Below are 19011 nucleotides of genomic sequence, written 5' to 3'. Positions count from 1 at the left end.
AAATTAAATCTTAAAAAGATAATGAGAGGAAATTATTCTCTGAATAATTCAAAGTAACATTAAGACTAGTATGAGAGGAAATTAGTTTTCTTAAATATTAAGAAAAACACATCCACCAACTTATTAGTAATGGGTGATGCTAGTTTAAGTGTGTGAACCATGTTTGTGCATAGTTTAGTAAATTAGTTTGGTGTGATGATTGTGTACTCCGTATTCGTATTTTAGACGCTAGTACCGAGGAGTACCAGGAGGAGGAGGAGGTCTACTTCCAAGAAGAAGAAGACCACTTTGATCAGTTTCCCAACCAAGGCAAGATAATACTCTTGCAAAGTGCAAAGCTCACCATGAGCAAGGCATTACCCCATTTACTTTATGCTTATGATCCTACTTCCCAGTTTTACTTTACAAGCTTTATTTACATTTGTTTTATCAAAGTACCTTTGATTTATGAATTACTGGGTTAGTATGGAGTTAGTACAAGAGTATCAAACTTAGCCTAGAAGCAAAGCAAATACTTAGCACCCCTCACACATAGTGGCTAGTGCAAATTTTAAAAGGACTACTCTAGATGGGAACATGTGTTGATGAAATGATGATGGTGAAAACCTTGGAATGATTAGTCATTTCCATTGAAAGTTTTTGAAGGTGAATATGACACTGAAGTTGACTTGGTGACTTTGGCTAAAAACTGATGATTGAGTGGATGCGATACCATTCCAATTTTTGAGTACCCCCACAATACCTGATTATGGGTAGGGCTTAGCTGGAAATTTATGTGTCTTAGTATGGGTTCCCTCTAAACAAGCGTCATCGGGGTTATGCCGAAAGCTGCCTCTACAACCAAACAGATGCTGAGATATGACGTGAAAATGAGGTGAATGTCCGGCCCAAGCCCTGTGCAGTTCCCGGGTTAACAGTTGGTTTTCACCGGGAGGCCAAGCTCATGGGGAGAGGTGCCTATACTAGGGTGTGTAAATGAAAGGTTAACGGTTGATGATCCGCGTACTGAGTTACGATTATTCAGGGTTTTATCCCTGACGGATGTAATCAAATGTTGTGGCACAAGTGTGCGACCTCTGCAGAGTGTAGAACTATTCGAATAGCCGCGTCCACGGATATGGACAATTGGAAAGGCCATTCTGTTTTCGTCATCAGAAATTATATCTTTGTGACTGGTGTTTTTGAACTTGAACTTGAACGGTGACTTTGACTTTGTATCACAACAGAGTTGTGGGAATGACACTAATGTTCCCACTTGAGTTAGTTAGCACATGGGGAGTTGTTTACAAAAGTGTTTATGAAAGAAAATTGGCTTTATGCAAATAAACTTAGAGCTTAGAACACCATTATGTCAATGCTAGTACTTACTTTAGTATTAGATTGCGAGTACTTAAAGTACTCACGGCTTTGTCCCTGGCTATTCAAATGGCCAGACTATGAAGCCGAGCAGCAGTACGAGGAGGACGATCAGCAGGACGTCTACCACAACTAGGAGCTTCTAACGTCAAGCGTTGGCCTGTGGACTAGAGAGTCCTTGTATCTTACGCTTCCGCTATGAACTTGTGTTTGTTCGTTGATCATTAGATCAACTATTCGTGTAATATGGATCATGTGATTCCAATTTGTAAGACATTATGGTTTGTAATGAATGATGACTGTGATACTTAACTATTATGCCTCGCAACAACAATTTCCTGGGATTGCGATGTATGACATAATAGGCATCCGGACTTAAAAATCCGGGTGTTGACAATACATACCGATGTGTGCGGACCAATGAGCGTAGCATCGCGCGGTGGTTATCGTTATGTTCTAACCTTCACAGATGATCTGAGTAGATATGGGTATATCTATTTCATGAAACATAAATCCGAAACTTTCGAGAAGTTTAAGGAATTTCAAAGTGAAGTAGAAAATCAACGTAACAAGAAGATTAAATTTTTACGATCTGGTCGTGGAGGTGAATATCTGAGTTATGAGTTTGGCATGCATTTAAAGAAATGCGGAATACTTTCACAATTGACACCGCCGGGAACACCACAACGAAACGGTGTGTCCGAACGTCGTAATCGAACTCTCTTAGATATGGTTCGTTCTATGATGTCTCTTACTGATTTGACGTTATCATTTTGGAGTTATGCATTAGAGACAGCCGCATTCACTTTAAATAGAGCACCATCAAAATCCGTAGAAACGACACCGTATGAATTATGGTTTAATAAGAAACCTAAGTCATTGCGTTCTGAAAGTTTGGGGTTGCGAAGCCTATGTAAAAAAGTTATAACCGGACAAGCTAGAACCCAAAGCGGAGAAATGCGTCTTCATAGGATACCCTAAGGAAACTATAGGGTACACTTTCTATCACAGATCCGAAGGCAAAATCTTTGTTGCTAAGAACGGAAACTTTCTTGAGAAAGAATTTCACACTAAAGAAGTGACTGGAAGAAAAGTAGAACTCGATGAGATTGATGAATCTATACTCGTTGATCAGAGTAGCGCAAGACGGAAGTTGTACTCCGTACCGCCTACACCGGCAACAGAGGAAGCTAATGATAATGATCATGAAACTTCGAACGAGGAAACTATCGAACCTCGCAGATCGACAAGGGAACGTGCCACTCCTGATTGGTATGATCCTTGTCTAAATGTCATGATTGTGGATAACAATGATGAGGACCCTGCGACGTATGAAGAAGCAATGATGAGCCCAGATTCCAACAAATGGCAAGAAGCCATGAAATCCGAAATGGGATCCATGTATGATAACAAAGTATGGACTTTGGTAGACTTACCTGATAGTCGAAAGGCTGTCGAGAATAAATGGATCTTCAAGAGAAAAACAGATGCTGATGGTAATATTACTGTCTATAAAGCTCGACTTGTCGCAAAGGGTTTCCGACAAATTCAAGGAGTTGACTACGATGAGACTTTCTCACCTGTAGCAAAGCTAAAATCTGTGAGGATTTTGTTAGCAATAGCTGCATTTTTCGATTATGAGATTTGGCAGATGGATGTCAAAACGGCGTTCCTTAATGGAGACATTGAGGAAGAGTTGTATATGGTACAACCCAAAGGTTTTGTCGATCCTAAAAAATGCTAACAAAGTATGCAAACTTCAGCGTTCAATCTATGGACCGAAGCAAGCATCAAGAAGTTGGAACCGACGCTTTGATAAGGTGATCAAAGACTTCGGGTTTATACAAGGTCATGGAGAGGCCTGTATTTACAAGAAAGTGAGTGGGAGCTCGTAGCATTCCCGATATTATATGTAGATGACATATTATTGATCGGGAATGATATAGAACTATTAAGCAGTGTTAAAGGTTATTTGAATAATAGTTTTTCAATGAAAGACCTTGGTGAAGCATCGTATATATTAGGCATCAAGATTTATAGAGATAGATCAAGACGCCTAATAGGGCTATCACAGAGTACATATCTGGACAAGATTCTAAAGAAGTTTAGAATGGACGAAAGTAAGAAAGGGTTCTTACCTATGTTATTGTGCAAGGTCTTGAGTAAGACTCAAGGACCGGCTACGACGTAAGAAAGAGTAAGGATGAGTAATATCCCCTATGCCTCGGCAGAGGATCTATCATGTATGCCATGCTATGTACTAGACCGGATATAGCACATGTCGTTAGTTTGACTAGCAGATATCAAAGTGAGCCGTGAATGGAACACTCGGACAGCGTCAAGAATATCCCGAAGTACTTGAAAAGAACTAAGGATATGTTTCTTTGTTATGGAGGTGACCAAGAGCTCGTTGTAAACGGTTACACCGATGCAAGTTGGAACACCGATCCCGATGACTCTAAGTCACAATCTGGGTACGTGTTTATATTGAATGGTGCCGCAGTAAGTCGGGCAAGCTCGAAGCAAAGGCACGGTGGCGAAGTCTTCAACAGAATCGAGTATATAGCGGCTTCAGAGGCTTCATCAGAAGCGGTATGGATGAAGAGGTTCATTGTAGAGCTCGGTGTGGTTCCTAGTGCATTGGACCCATTAATCATTTACTGTGATAACATGGGTGCCATCGCCAATGCACAAGAGCCAAGGTCACACAAGAGGCTGAAGCATATCAAGCTGCGTTACCATTCGATTCGCGAGTACATCGAAGATGGAGAAGTAAAGATTTGCAAAGTACACACTGATCTGAATGTAGCAGATCCGTTGACTAAAGCTATCCCTAGGGCAAAGCATGACCAACACTAGAATGCCATGGGTGTTAGGTATATTACAATGTAATCTAGATTATTGACTCTAGTGCAAGTGGGAGACTGAAGGAGATATGCCCTAGAGGCAATAATAAAGTGGTTATTATTTATATCTTTATGTTTATGATAAATGTTTATATATCATGCTATAATTGTATTAACCGAAACATTAGTACATGTGTGATATGTAGACAACAAGAAGTCCCTATTATGCCTCTTAAACTAGCTTGTTGATTAATGGATGATTAGTTTCATAATCATGAACATTAGATGTTATTAATAACAAGGTTATATCATTATATGAATGATGTAATGGACACACCCAATTAAGCGTAGCATAAGATCTCGTCATTAAGTTATTTGCTATAAGCTTTCGATACATAGTTACCTAGTCCTTATGACCATGAGATCATGTAAATCACTTATACCGGAAAGGTACTTTGATTACACCAAACACCACTGCGTAAATGGGTGGTTATAAAGGTGGGATTAAGTATCCGGAAAGTATGAGTTGAGGCATATGGAGAGAGAGCACTCTCCCGTTCTCACACAAGCCGTGAACCGCATTTATCGCCCACGTGCGCACGGGAATACGCTGCACGCACACAGGGTGGCCACCTGGGTTATGGCCCATTAACGTGGTGCATGGTCTTTTCCGGTTTTTTGAAGGTTCTAGAGAACCTTCTATTTCTGCTTCTCTTATTCTTTCGGTTATTTTCATTTTTTTGGGAATTTTCATTTTTCTAACGTTTTCCATTTTTATTTTTATTTTTGTTTGTTTTCATTTCTGATTTAAAATTCTAAACCTTTTTAAAAATATGAAGAACTCTTAAAATATGAAGAATTGTTTAATTTGAAATTTTTTCTCATTCAAATAAGTTTGAAATGCAAGCATTCTACAAATTTAATTTTTTTCATGTTTGAACAACTTTTAAGATTGAACATTTCTAACTTTGAACAATTTTTCGAATTTAAATAATTTTAAAATTATCATATTTTTTACTTTGATTTTGTTAGTTTTTTTTTCAAATTTGGACCTTTTTTTTAAATTTGAAAATTTTCAAATATGTTTTCTTCAAAATGTGAAAGGTTTTAAATCTAAAATTTTGTCAAACAAAATAAAATAATAGAATAAACCTGCCCAACGACCCGTTCCTAGGTTAGCCCAATCTTACGCATGAGGAAGGCACTCGCATGCATGCACGCACACAAGCGATGTATAGGGGCGCCCGGGGGAAAATCTATTTCTTGTCTTGTTGGAGGGTGGATTAATGCCCACCCGCGGGCGGGAGCGAGCGCGCCGTGGCCCATATGATTCGGGTCTTTTCCTTTATTTTTGGTTTTTCCTTTTTGATTTTTTCTGCTTTGGTCAGTTTTCGGTTTCTTATTTTTTTATTTCATTTGGTTTTTATTTTTTATATTTTTCAGGTTTTCCATTTTCCGCTGTGAACATATTTTCCAAATTCGACCAAATTTCAAATTCGAGCAAATTTCAAATCGAGCAATTTTCAAATTCGAGCAATTTTCAAATTTTAGCAAATTTCTAAATTTGAACATATTTAACATTTGAACAACAATTTCTTTAAATTTGAACTTTTACAACTTTGAACATTTTTTTATAACATGAAAGGTTTCAAATCTGATTTTCTTTCAAAAAAAAACAATAGAAAAAAATCACAGAAAAACCTTTCCTTGAGCGGCTGGGCCGGCCAACAGGAAGGCGCTGAGGTTAACCCACGGCCCAAACCTCACGGGTATGTGGCCCATTAGCCTCGCCACCCCACCTGCTGGCCGGCGCACCCTCGCCCACCGGTTGCTCCGCCGAATCCGTCGACCGCGCACCAGCGGCCGCCACGACGAGCCGATGACCGACACATGAATCAGCATATGGTATTGCTCCTCCCCCCCGCAATCCTTAAGGATGCAGTAAAAAAAGGGTGATATATTGTGAGGTAGGGTAGCAATTTGATGATTTTCGTTGCTTTCGTGAAATCGTAGGGGCGCTAGGGTTAGGACGTAAATGGTTTCAATTCCGTTTTTTCGAATACCAGGAAGCAAGATCCATAGGTGAAGCGATTATGCCCCAGCGATGTCTGCATCACTCCCGCTCCATCTTTGATGGTGTCTCGAAGCTTTGGATTTGGTCTATTAGACCGCTGGCTGTTGGTTGCAGGCTAGAGTAGTTGCTGCCTCAAAATTTTTGTTATTAGTAGAAAAAACTCTATGTAGCAAACAGAATGACCCCCGATCAAATCAGAGGTGTTTTGGCCGACTGGTTGATATAAGCTATAGCTATACATTGCCAAGTAAGAAATTTTCAGCAACTGAATGATGGATGCATGTTTCTACTCTACTTGAACATCAATATGTCCAGTGAAGTGTTTGACTAATTATTAATAGCATGTGACTTGAAAGTGAAAAATAAGTTTGGTGAACTGAATGAGGGTTTGATGCCTTTTTCATGACCTTGTCAGCTTGATTGGCTTTGTGGATTGGATAGTTTGTGTTCTATGGTTGAGTTAGATGTTGAAATAGATTAGGAGAGTAGCTGGTAGAACAGGTAGCAGGGGAAATAATTTTGTTGCTACTTCCCACCGGCCTCCGGAATGCTATGGTCGCATGGCATAATTATACCCTGCAGGATATTCATCTGTGTGCCAGTTTGAAAATTCTCAGATTATTGCTAATCCTACGTCAACTCTTGTTTAGTACCATCTACTGGTCCTAGGCTCCTAGCTTCATGGGTTTGACTTCGTTCTGCTTATGCTTTAAGGGTGACATCTGTTTGTTGATGGTTAAAGAGAGAGTTTAGTCTGTTTGTTGGGCATAACATAATATTTTCCTCTTTGTTTTGATGATTCAGTGACAGTCTGTGTTAATCATTTTGACCATGGGGCTCAGCAAGGTTGAAGTGAACCTGAGAAGGCTGCTTGAGGCAGCTCCTAGACAGCAGAATCAGGCCAAGCTTGTCCATGTAAGCTAAGATTCTGTTATTAGCTCATTGCTTTCTTCTAGCCTAAATGAGGACCATTTTTCCCCTTATTATTAAAAGATTTATGAGGAAAACTAGGTGATTTGATATTGCCAGTTTTTTTTTTTTCAGTTTTCAACAATGAGAAGCGAATTGTGCTAGTCATCATCAATTTGTATGTATTGTGCACGAAAACTGACAGTCTCCAATTGTAGTATGTAACCACGGCCAGGGGGCTGTTGGAGCAGCTCGGAGCAGAAAGTACACCTGAAGGGTTATCAAGGTACTCATGTGTTTGTAGGTCTCGTATAGCTTTGCTAGATCTACATAATTCCGCGAACTGTTATCCAGCTAATGTTTGTTGAGAATGCATAACTTGAGAAAGAAACCCAACTGGTAATATTTTTTCGCGGAAACGCAAAAGATTTGCGTTTCGATGCATTGATAGATAAAGAAGGTTATATGTACATGCCCCCCATGGAGGGGCAAACACCCCGCGCTACAAGAAAAGAGACCCTATTCTAGGGGAGTAGAAGGCGAACACCCCGGGCTCCCGCGTCCGCCCATTGCCGCGCCTCAGTCCTGGTGTCGTCGAATAAGGAGGGCACCGACGGCTGTGCATTGTCGAAGATCACAGCGTTCCGATGCTTCCAGATCCACCACGCCGTGAGCATGATGATCGACGAGGTACCCTTGCGCAGCTGGCGGGGGGTAGTACGCACCGCCAGCGACCACCACTCCGCGAAGTCGCCCTCCGACGGAGGTCCCGAGGTGGATTGAATCCACGAGAGGACCTCGAACCAGATCGTCCTGGAGAAAGAGCACCCTGTGAGGAGGTGCGTCATAGTCTCCTCAGCCTGATCACAGAGTGGGCATCTGGGCGCATGCGGAAGGCCCCGACGTGCCAGCCTCTCACCCGTTCAACACCTGTCCAGGCAGGCCAGCCAAATGAAGAATTTCACCCTCGGAGGCGCCCAGGACTTCCAGTTTAGCTCCCAAGATGCTGAGGTGATCGCTCCCTGGAAGAGGGCCTCATAGCAGGAGTGGGAGGTATACTGGCCATCCGTCGTCCATCGCCAGGTCATCCTATCTTGTTCCGTCGAAAGTTGGAACCCTCTTAGCCTGCCCCATAGCCGCACGTACTGCCACATCGCGAGGGCGCTTGGTGCTCCTGCTATGTCAGGGATCCAAGAGCGATCGAGCAGCGCCTCGCGAACCGTACGCACCTTCCTGCGTCGCTTAGGTACCAGCGCGTAAACCTCCGGCGCCATCTCTTTGATGGATCTGCCGTCCACCCATCGGTCCTCCCAGAAGAGGGCGGACTCACCATTGCCCACCACCATCGAGGTGGAACCCAACTGGTAATATGAGAAGAACGCGACTCATAGTTCGGTATAAAACTTTCATGCACCTCATCTGTCTCTTATTTCATGATTCTTGTGCATCCAACAAGCTATCAATTAATGATGTTGCACAGCACTGTGCATTAGTATCGGTATAGACATCCATAATTTTGATTCTTCACTGTGTGTCAGGAAATTCTGGAAGTGGGTAATGGAGTGTTGGTTGCTAAATATGAATATTGAATTTGCTGAGAAATTTAGTTCCAAGAATGCTAATAACTCAATGAAATCAGAACACTAATACCAACCAAAACTAAATTCAAGAGTAGTAGATTTTAGGAAATGTGTGGAATACTTTTACAGATGGGCCAGTCCAAAACTCCAAAAGAAAATTAAAGTTGATACTCTACCTGCAGACTTGAGGCTGGAAGAACGGGAGTTGGCTATTTTTTCTACCTAGAACAAGGCCCTTGCCTGCGGATTCCTAGGGGTGAGATGGCGCAGAAGTCAGAGCATGCAGGATGTCGCGACCCCGGAGGTCAGGGCTAGACAAACCCAGATATCACATCTGGCATAAGCCTAACCTAGATCTCTAGGGCCTACAGGGTGAGAATCGGTAACACAACAGTGACTCTACGACTCAAAGCAAATATATTACAACTCTTAGCAGAGTTAAGATCCAAATTTATTACACGCAGAGGTCACTGACCACAATTCAACAAGCAACGGAAAGCAAATTATGTTATCTAGATAACAAGACTGCAAAGGGCCTAAGAGGCCATAACATAAGGCGACGTCCCACCCATAAGTCTCAGTGCCGCCGCCCGAGGAACTCCGATCTACTCGTCGACGTCGAGGTAGAAGCCACCATCAGCTGGAGGAATTTCCTCTGAAACAAAGCATGCAAGGCTGAGTACAGGGACTCAGCAAGACTTAGTACAACCTGTTAGCAAAGCGGGTATGCGAGGCTTTATGTGGAGCTTATTTTGCGGAAAGCCAGTTTTCCTTTGTAAACAGGAGGGAGCAGAAGCTCGTCTATTCAGACCATTTTCAAAAGGGGATAAGAGAGCGTTAACAACTCTAGCTCTAATCTCATCATGTTGAATCCACCGAATCTTCATCATCACCTGAACCTATCACCTAGGATCACCCCTCGACACCCTGAGAAGGGATCCTTATCACACATTGACATCAAGTTTTACGATTAGGTTCAAGTTGTCTATGATCACAGAATCCATCACCAAGTCGTCCATAACCGTGGACACGGCTTTTCGAAAAGATTTACCCTGCAGGGGTGTACAACTTTACCCACACGCGCCGACCGACTCTTAGTGCCACTAGATTAACACACTTCCTTAGTGTGCCGGCAGAGGGTGGTCGACCAAAACCTTTCCCTTACTTCGCCTATTCCATGAGTCAAACTAACTGGGGAGCTCCGTCATCGTAGGTAGCCACTCTCCGAGGCGGTCCCGGTCATTATGCGCAGGAGATCCAGTTCAATGCCTCCAGCATCCTTCACCCCGGCCACGCCCTGTATGATGCACTTTGAAAACCTTTTCCACCTTTCCCCATGCGTATGGCAAATGGAACTCGCAAACTAATTGACTCATGGGTAAGCTAGGTAAGTTCGGGCCAAGGGGTTCCCATGGGCCCCGTGTGGTCCGTACGCTCGCCTTGGTTCCGAAGGCGAGAACTCAGTCCTAGTATCGGCGAGAACGAGTCAAATCACCACATACCCATGTGGCGGCCCATCCAAGCCTTTAGCATGTTTATTAACATCATCTCTCGATCTTACCACGTCATCCCGACAAACTAGGTTCATTCGTAGCTCGATTCATCAACCTGGATGGATCAGACTTCAATGCCTAAGCATGGCTAAGCATATCATATATAAGGCTCTAGCGATGCGATCAAGCTCAACCTAGTTTCTTTGGGAGCGGTGGATCAGAACTTTAGGCTACAAGGATAGATTGTGCACACATAGGATATCTACAATCACGATAAAACATATTTGAAGTGTATGCAATATGTAATAACCTAAGTAAAAGCATTTCGAAACCATATATGAACCAAAGGTTAGGGCTTGCCTTGTCCCTCGTTGTTCGGTGTCGCTTCTTCGGTGGCGTTGATCTCAGGCTCGCGTTCGGTCCCTATCGAGAAGAACCAAATACCGGAAAGGAAGAGCACAATCAAGACAGGGTACAATGCAATGCACATACCATATGATGACATGTCATATTAAAGGGGTTTGGGTAACCCTAGGTGCATCGATGGAAATTAAGGGGGTTCGGCATCGATCCCGACATAAGAGAGGGGTCAAAATAGGGTTTCTACTAAGGCTCATATTTAATTGGTTCAAAGATGTATGAAACATGGATAAACAATTAGGAAAAGTTTTTCTGATCATTTTGATATATAATTTTATATTTTTCGGATTTAAAATGAATTACTTATGAATTTCCAAAATTTAATTCATTTTAAAACAATTTCTGAAAATTATACAAAAATAATAAAAGTTTAACAATTTGGACCCACATGTCATAATTTTATTATTTTCTAAAATATTTCCTAAATTATTAAAATCCTGACAAATGGGGTCCACCTGTCATAATATTTCCTATTTAAAGAAATACATAACTGATTATCAGAAAATACAGAAAATAGAAAAAGGCAATATGGCGTCAGCATGACGTCATGCTGACGTCAGCCGGCCATGAGCTCGAAATTGAGCTCTGGTTGAGGCTCAATCGGGCGATTCAGGCCGCGATAGGGCGCGCGGGCAGGGGCAAAAGGTGCGGGGCGACGCACTGAGCAGTTTGGTGGCGGCGCCGCCCTTGATGAGCGGCGGAGGCCGGGGCAGGTGGCCCGTGGCGGCGACGATACAGAGGGGGAGAGGGGAAAGCGAGGGGCTAGGGAGGAGCGGCAGCTCACCGCGAGCAAGATGGCGTGGTCGACGGTGGCCGGGGATGCTCGCCGGCGCCGGAATCGACGGTGGCCGGCCGTCCCTGCAAGCAGTAGGGTTAGGGTTTGGGGGGTCACGGGAGAGCGCCGGAGAGGGGAGAGTGGGGCTAGGGTTTAGGGCGGCCGCGGCGGAGCTACTTGTAGGCGCTAGGGGGCGGCGGAGCTCATCCTGGCCGCCGGCGCCATCGAGCGGCCGCGCGCGCGCCAGGCAGCAGCTTGGAGGCGCGGGGAAGACGACATTTTTCCAGAAAACCCCCTGGAAAAACTGTTGGGCTGGCAAAGTGGTGCGGCTGGGCCACTTGGGCCGTTCTGGGCTGCGGCCAGAGAGAGGAGAGAGGGAAAAAGAGATGGGCTGCGGCCCAGGGGAGAGAGAAGAGGGTTTCTCTCTATTTTTTTTCCCTTCTCTTTTTCTAGTTTTCATTTCTCCAAAACTAAACCAAATTCAAATCTGTTTTTTAATATAGTTTGAACCTCAATTCTGACAGAGAATTTATCAAACACACATGGTCTTATTGAATAACAACAAGTCCATGTTGCTTAGTTTTGAAAATCTTGAGAGATTTTGAATGGAGAAGAAACATAGAGAGATTTGCATAATTGAAAATTATTAAACTTTGATGCAAAATTTACTCAAATGCAAACTACATGCATGAGATGCACATGATCACTCATTTATTTAGATATAACAAGGTTGGGATGTTACACAGGATTAGCTAGGCACTGGCTGTATACCTAGCACTCGGTTTAGGCTTTTAGTCGCTCTATTATCTTTTACTTGCAGTTTTCGACTTATTAATGTCTTTGAGATGCTACTTTGACCATTACATATTACGACTTGACATTAAGATGTACTATTACAATAATATTATATTCCCTCCAGTCGTTTTCAACTGACGCGGAGGAGTTCAGTGCATGCACATAGATTAGTGCAGTGACCGCGTCAATTAATAGGGACCAGAGGTAGTACAAAGTAATCTAATTGACGAATGTGATTTAGAAAGTTGTTATATCAATCTAGGTTGTTTTAAATCATAAATCTATTGGTGCACAAACTTTTGACAGTTTGATGGCATGAATTCTAGGACGGCAAATAAAAAGGCATCGATGGTATTTCATTAGTAAATCTAGCTGTCACATCTTAGAAGAGCACTAAGCTCCCAGTGTTTTGACGCTCTGTGGTTGATCGAGGGCCCACCACAGTCTTGTGGACCTACCGCCGACGTAATGTTCCGCGTGCAGCACTTCCTTGGAGACGCGTGGACGGGCCCAACACAGTCTTGAGGTCGGTTTGCTGCTGTCTTTGAGCTTCATCCAGTCTCTCTCCATGTGCTTCTTGGCCCGGCGGCGGTTTCCATGAGACCTGGTGGCGATCGATCTCATCTTCCGCATCTGGCTTTCTGTTCGCGGTGACCGATGCCGCATCGACGAGGCTGGCCGGCCATCGGCGCCATTCGTGGACATAGTGCCACTCGACATCTCCCCCCGTGTCTGGATTTCTGTTCAATAGCGCGTCGATGAGGCACGCCGCTGCTACGGACGCCGTTTGTGGACCTGGTGGTGTGCTAGACCGCTCCCGCCCGCATCTGGTCGCGGTTCCGTGAGGGAGTACGCAAGTTCGTTCGCACGGCTACCTGCTCCAAGTCATGGTATGCCCGGTGGTACTCAGTCTCGCTCCCCTGTTGTGAATCTGATATCCTAGGCGCGTATGCACCAAGCGCTATTACCACCTTCGACCATGTCTTTCCCCAGTTTAGTAAAGCATGTCTCCCAAGTGCACACCAAGTGTTTGTAAGAATGCATGTTGATAAATGTTGCACAGTGTAAACTACACGGAGAGGACTGGAATCTCGCACCCTAGGAGTGAGCACTAGGTGGGTTTCCGTGACAGTTACCCTTCCCTGCCCAGTTCGCCCGAGATCAACCATGGGCGACAGGGTGTTGAAGTCGCCATGGGGTTTCTGCCCTCCATTTTTGTCCTCTTCCCTCCTACAATAGAATGGGTCCCTAAATCTTATCATCGTTTCTCCAGGTGACTTTAAATAGACGAGTTTATTGGGTGGATGGACCAGAGACACAACACTTCATGCGTCCGAAAAGTTTACCAATTCTCTCTCAAAAAAAAAAAAAAATTACCTGTTCCAAAATGAGTCTGGTAAGAGGTTCCCCTTTTGTAAGTTGAAGTTACATAGTTGCATCTGTTTCTACTTTATTGATTTCCGTTCATTGAGTAATTTATTACACAACTCGATTTAAAAATTGATCTATATGGCTTGATTGTAACTGACTTTGGATGCTGTGGAGGCCAAAGAAAAAACTATATATGAAGCATATTGTTGATGATGAATCAACAGTAGGTTAATATTCTACCGGTAATTTTACATTTAGCTGTCTCGCTTGAACTTGTGTAAATTCCAAGGCTACTAATTATTTTAATGAAAGCATATATCTACCTCAGGTGTGTGAGTTACTGAGTGATCCTATCCTAAAAAAGAAATCTTCTAGATTTTGCTATCAAATGCTGGAGCCCAGCCCAGGTGGTATTTTGGTATGGATGTCTAGGATGCTAGAGAAGGTCTTCATACAAATAGTGATGTTAAGTATGTTATTGCATTACCTGCTTTATGTCATAATACCCTATTTAAAATACACTTAGTCCTATTTTCAGTTACTAAGTAAATATTTAGAATATTAGTTGTTCTCTGCGCCAAATTACTTTCACCTTTTCTCCACAATTCGCTTCCTTTTTATAATTGTAGGTCTATCCCGTGTAGTTTAGTATTTCTGTAAGCCACCATGATTTACTAGAACCACACCGGTAAGTATTAGATGCTCATGTTGCATTATTATTGTCAAGTTATGGTATATTTGCATGATGAAGATGGTTGTGGCATCCAGTCAAGTTCCGTTAATATCGTACAATATTGTTAGTTGTACTATCGATCGAATTGCAAAGTGGTAGGTGTTACTGATCCTATAGCAGCCATGTAAATTCCTGCAAAGGTTGTTATCATATTTTCCGCATTAGTGTCTCTATTAAAGTTCACTTAATCTTTTCACCCGAACTATGCATATTTGTTTGATTTCACCTAGAAATATATTGTTATTCTCTAGATCTCTTTTGAATCTTTTCACGTGTCCAACATGTCTTAAAATCTTCTTCTATTGTTGGCGGCAATCATAATGTTTCATTGGTCCTATTTACCTCCTTGCGTGTTGTGCCCATTCTAGATAATGATAATGGCTACATAAGTCTCTTCCATACGCTTGGCTGTTTTTCATTAAGATATATTCCTCATGTTTCAGTAGGTCACGCTTAGTTTGGTCTAAATATCTCAAGGTTGTCAGTAACTTTTTTTAGGATAATTAGGCCATACATATCAAGAATGACCAATTTGTGATGACAAATGTATATCAGCATTGCTATTCAAATGCTCACTAGAAAGCCTAGATTCGTCAACTAATAAAACAAGATATTTCTATAAAACTTCAATGATCTTAGGGGAATACTTATATGGAACCCACAAAGTGCAACTATTGGCATATAGGTAGAGAGTATGTGTGCCAGGATTTTTTGTTGTATTGTATTGCCTGATGACGAATGATTATGTACATAGTGCACTTTTTTTTTAAATCATTGTGTTCCCTCTTCTATGTGAAATATTTTGGTTTGTGAGAGTAGATGACATTATAAGATGCTCTTAGCTGAGCTCCATAGAAGTAGGGAGTTGTTCTCCCCCGGAGGGTCTCATGCATGCTAGCTGGCCCACCTGTTGACGGGGAACTATTAGTTTCGTTTGGGCACATATGTCGGGGCTTCGTGCCGCTTGCGAAGTTTGGCAACAGGTTACATGTGCGTGGTTGCGTGGCATGTGGAATAGATCGGTGGGGTTCTGCGTGACAAAGAAGGATGTCCTTGGTTTTCCCAGTTTAGTCAGTTTGTGCGGTGTCCTCTACGCTTGGTTGGGTGCTGTGATTTGCTCAATAGTTTGCGTGTGAGACTATGGGTATGGACTATGGACAGATTGGATTGACGCCGCTGCTCCTGCCACCGAGCTGGTGCTCAGAGTTCAGAGGACAAAATTTCCCTCTCAGACAAATATTTGTATTACAATAAAGAAATTATGTGAGATGTCACAGAATGTTGTTCTTGTAGATACCTTTATCATATCCATTTCAGGGTTCAAGGTATTTTTTATGCTACTATTACAATCAGATTTGTCTCACTCACTCATGGTCCTAATCTATAGACCTTGTGATCTCAAGTTGGATGATGTTTTGAAGTTGTGTGCCCATGTTATAATATGGTGAACTAATTAATAATACCGAGACAATTAGAAATGAAGCCCCAATAACGCTCAATGGCCACATGTTATACTTTTCAAGCCAAAAACGTTATGTTCTATCGTTTCGGTATGCATTACATAGACCATCTATATTCAAAGGAAGTTAATGTTTAATAAATTTGTATCTCATGTCTTGCGATCTTTGTGTCATCGATCTCTCAGTTTTAGCAAATAAATTAATCATATAACTTGGTATTCTTTACTGCCAATTAGCTTTGGAACAGTTTGTGCCTCCTATTCTCATAGCATTGTTGAGAATGGAGCTCTGATAACTATTGATGGAGGTTAGGGTACACCTAACTTCTAGCCTTTGAGATTTCTTCTTAACCTGCTTTTCCCGATGTTTACATTTCGAAACCTTTCTCCTTGAATTCAGTTATATTCTCAAATATTACAAAACAACATCAGTGATGTATCTCCATTTCGAAAAAATCAGTGATGTATCTGATATTCCCCTTTTCTGTCCAAGAGGTTACTTGAAGGGCTTGGGTCTTGTTTGATGCTCTGTTCAGTCACACCATCATTTCCTTTGAAAAGAAGTATGAGAAAAGGACATTGTTTTTGTTGGTGTTTACCAAATTATTTTAGTCTGGAACTTTATGTATACGTGTTTTCAGGAGTTGGTTAGCTTTGGTATTTCTTTTTTAGTTAGTGTTTGTTGTATATATTGTTTGTCCGCTATATTTGTCATCAGAGTTTAGTTTTGTATACACATTTACAATTTAGTTCGCTTTATTTTTTTCCAGCGGATGTAACACTTTGCTGCTGGGAGTGGTTTTATTTGCATAAATATAGACCAAAACTACATCCGATCTAATATCTCACATCTGAACCAAACATGTAAACGATAACAACAAAGAATGGTGCGGCAAGACGCGCAAGGTCCTTCTAGTATATGTGTAATACCTATAACAAAACAACATATGGTAGCTGTAGAATCTCATTTTGAAAAAGAAGAAGATGGTGTACCTGGTGTGATATCCGTCAGAATCGATGCTGTATATAGACATGATAACAAAATATCACCTTATGTACTGTATTATGTCTGTTCACTGTTCTCCTTACGTTCCATAATTACACTTCGTATTCTATGATATCTCCTGTAGTATAGCCTAGACCCTTTTTTTTCTTAAATATCAAAGCTATAAGTTTTCATGTCTTCTGTCACTTTACATCCTGCACTTTTATGGTTAATTTTTGGTTACTGCTTGGCTTCTACCCCAACAATCTTACTGCTGGATAGTCGATCGAGCAGAGAAATTATCTAGCTTTGTTGAAACTTGTTTTGCTGCTTATTGCTCGCATTTTACTTTTTAAGATAAGAATAACATTCATGATTGTTTTCTTGATTCAGTGTTTCAAAAGCTAAGCCTAGCGGATATTCAGAAATGATTGAAGCATTAGCTGCCACGCTCTTTGCTCCAGTACGTTTTTATCGTGCCAATTCCTGTTGTTCATTAATGTTTTAAATTCCTCCATTTGTGCTTCTATCATGTTTAACTTTGTAGAACTAGATACAACACAATATGTCAACATATGGTTTCTCAAGTTCTTCATGTGAACTGATTTCTCAGATTAGTGCACGCTACCATTAATCGTATAAGCTAGCTTCTAGATTCACTTTCCTTGCTATCATGTTACTCATGCAGCCAGAAAATGAAAAGCTGGCTGATGAAATCAGAGGAGAGTCTTGTCAAGGAGATCAGATAGAAAGTACGATAACCTTGTCATCAGAATTGCGGAGGAGATCAACGTAACTTGATTTCCCCCCATATTGTTTGTTTATGTTATATTTACAATTACAACAAATGAACTGACGGAAATAATTAAACAGAGCTCATTTTGAGATTGAACCAAACAGTCATGACAGAAAACAAAGTTATGTTGGAACACCAATTAAATTGGATGCAGACGCTCAGACTCGCGTTGAAAGGCAGAGGTACGTTCTTGTCTATTTCCATTTTTCTCAAAGATTCTTTTTGATCTCAGCTTCTTGTTTAATGCTCTCATTATGCTTATATATGCACATTGCTTGGTTGCACATGGTTGACACTGATGTTGCTGTTATGAAAAGCTGAATTTATAATCAGTACTCAATGCAATTTTCTCTCCCTTTAAGAGCATGCTTGAAAACATCAGGCTTGTGCAAGATCAAGCGATGAATATACTGGTTTTCCTCTTACTGGTTTGGATATTCTAACCGCACAGAGAGCTGCAAGAAGATTTGACTGACGAAATGGTTGAGTTAGCGCACCAACTAAAGGAAAGTAGCCTTGTAATGAATCAGTCTGTGCAAGAGACAGGGAAGGTAGGCTTTTCTGCCGCGTTGGCGTTTTTTCCCCTGTGGATAAAGTTACCTTATCTTTGCAGTTTGCACATTCAACGAATTACCGTTCCTTTTCTGTTGTATGTTGATTGAGAATGTTCACTTGCTGGTTACCGCTGTCGCAGATACTTGATTGCACAGAGAGGGCTGTGGAACATAGCTTGGCAAGCACCAGTCGATCGACCGCACACGCATCAGAGGTATACTCGCGGCATTCCAGGACAGGTTGTGTCCAGTGGCTGCTCATCATCATGATGGCTTGCATGTTTGTCATGGTAGTTCTGCTCATACGGGTCACCTGATGTCACTGCCGCTGCTGAGATCATGCCATCAGAAACGGTTCTGACATGACATATATTGACCAGAGCGAGCACCCCCTGCGCTTTCGTTATGATTATTCACACGACGGGGAAGCAATGTATACTTGTTTTGTTTGTTAACTGTGAAGTGTACTACAGTTCCACTTGTCGTCCCTCCGTCTCATCAAACTTGTCTTAGATTTGTCTAAATTTAGCTGTTCCTACACACTAAATGGTGTGTAGATATGTCCAACATTTTGCAAATCTAAGACAACTTTGGGATGGAGGGAGTATTATACATGGCACACTTTTGTGATTCGCCATCAGTAGGTGAATAATCAGCCGACACATGCATTGTACCCCCGTACAACAATAGAAGCCTAAATTTGGTGTGCTACATAAGTGCATATGACATGGACTATTTGCCTTCATCGATTCAAGTATATCTAGAAAGTAGAGGTTAGTGTTATCTCTACAATCAATATTAAGATGATATATAGGTAATGGCATCTTTGGTTAAGGTTCAAGCAGTCCGTCTCACCCGTCCAACA

At 41.9% G+C, this 19011-nt stretch overlaps 1 protein-coding gene across 3 annotated transcripts; it reads left to right on the top strand.

The window, feature by feature from the left end:
- The first annotated feature begins 5961 nt into the window (after positions 1–5961).
- LOC127333382 (uncharacterized) lies at positions 5962–18881 on the top strand. Of its 3 annotated transcripts, none has more exons than XM_051359777.2 (8): positions 5962–6107; positions 7081–7191; positions 7404–7471; positions 17190–17259; positions 17485–17588; positions 17670–17774; positions 18044–18143; positions 18287–18881. In XM_051359777.2, exons 2-8 carry the CDS (start codon positions 7108–7110, stop codon positions 18461–18463), a joined length of 708 nt encoding a protein of 235 aa, XP_051215737.1. In that variant the 5' UTR covers positions 5962–6107; positions 7081–7107; the 3' UTR covers positions 18464–18881. The 3 variants fall into 3 exon arrangements, with proteins under 3 accessions (XP_051215737.1, XP_051215736.1, XP_051215738.1); XM_051359776.2 differs by having other exon boundaries at positions 5966–6107; positions 7087–7191; XM_051359778.2 differs by having other exon boundaries at positions 5984–6169.
- The last annotated feature ends 130 nt before the right edge of the window (positions 18882–19011 follow it).

Source organism: Lolium perenne, chromosome 2, assembly GCF_019359855.2.
Source record: "Lolium perenne isolate Kyuss_39 chromosome 2, Kyuss_2.0, whole genome shotgun sequence".
In the NCBI taxonomy this organism is placed as follows: Eukaryota; Viridiplantae; Streptophyta; class Magnoliopsida; order Poales; family Poaceae; genus Lolium; species Lolium perenne.
This window is presented reverse-complemented; position numbering and strand designations above follow the sequence as displayed.

What these genes read in the sequence shown, in the direction of transcription:
- LOC127333382 (XM_051359776.2), top strand. An exon ending in ACACCTGAAGGGTTATCAAG is followed by an intron (nt 7,472 to 17,189) that starts GTACTCATGTGT and finishes TTCTTGATTCAG; the next exon opens with TGTTTCAAAAGCTAAGCCTA. An exon ending in CTGCCACGCTCTTTGCTCCA is followed by an intron (nt 17,260 to 17,484) that starts GTACGTTTTTAT and finishes TTACTCATGCAG; the next exon opens with CCAGAAAATGAAAAGCTGGC.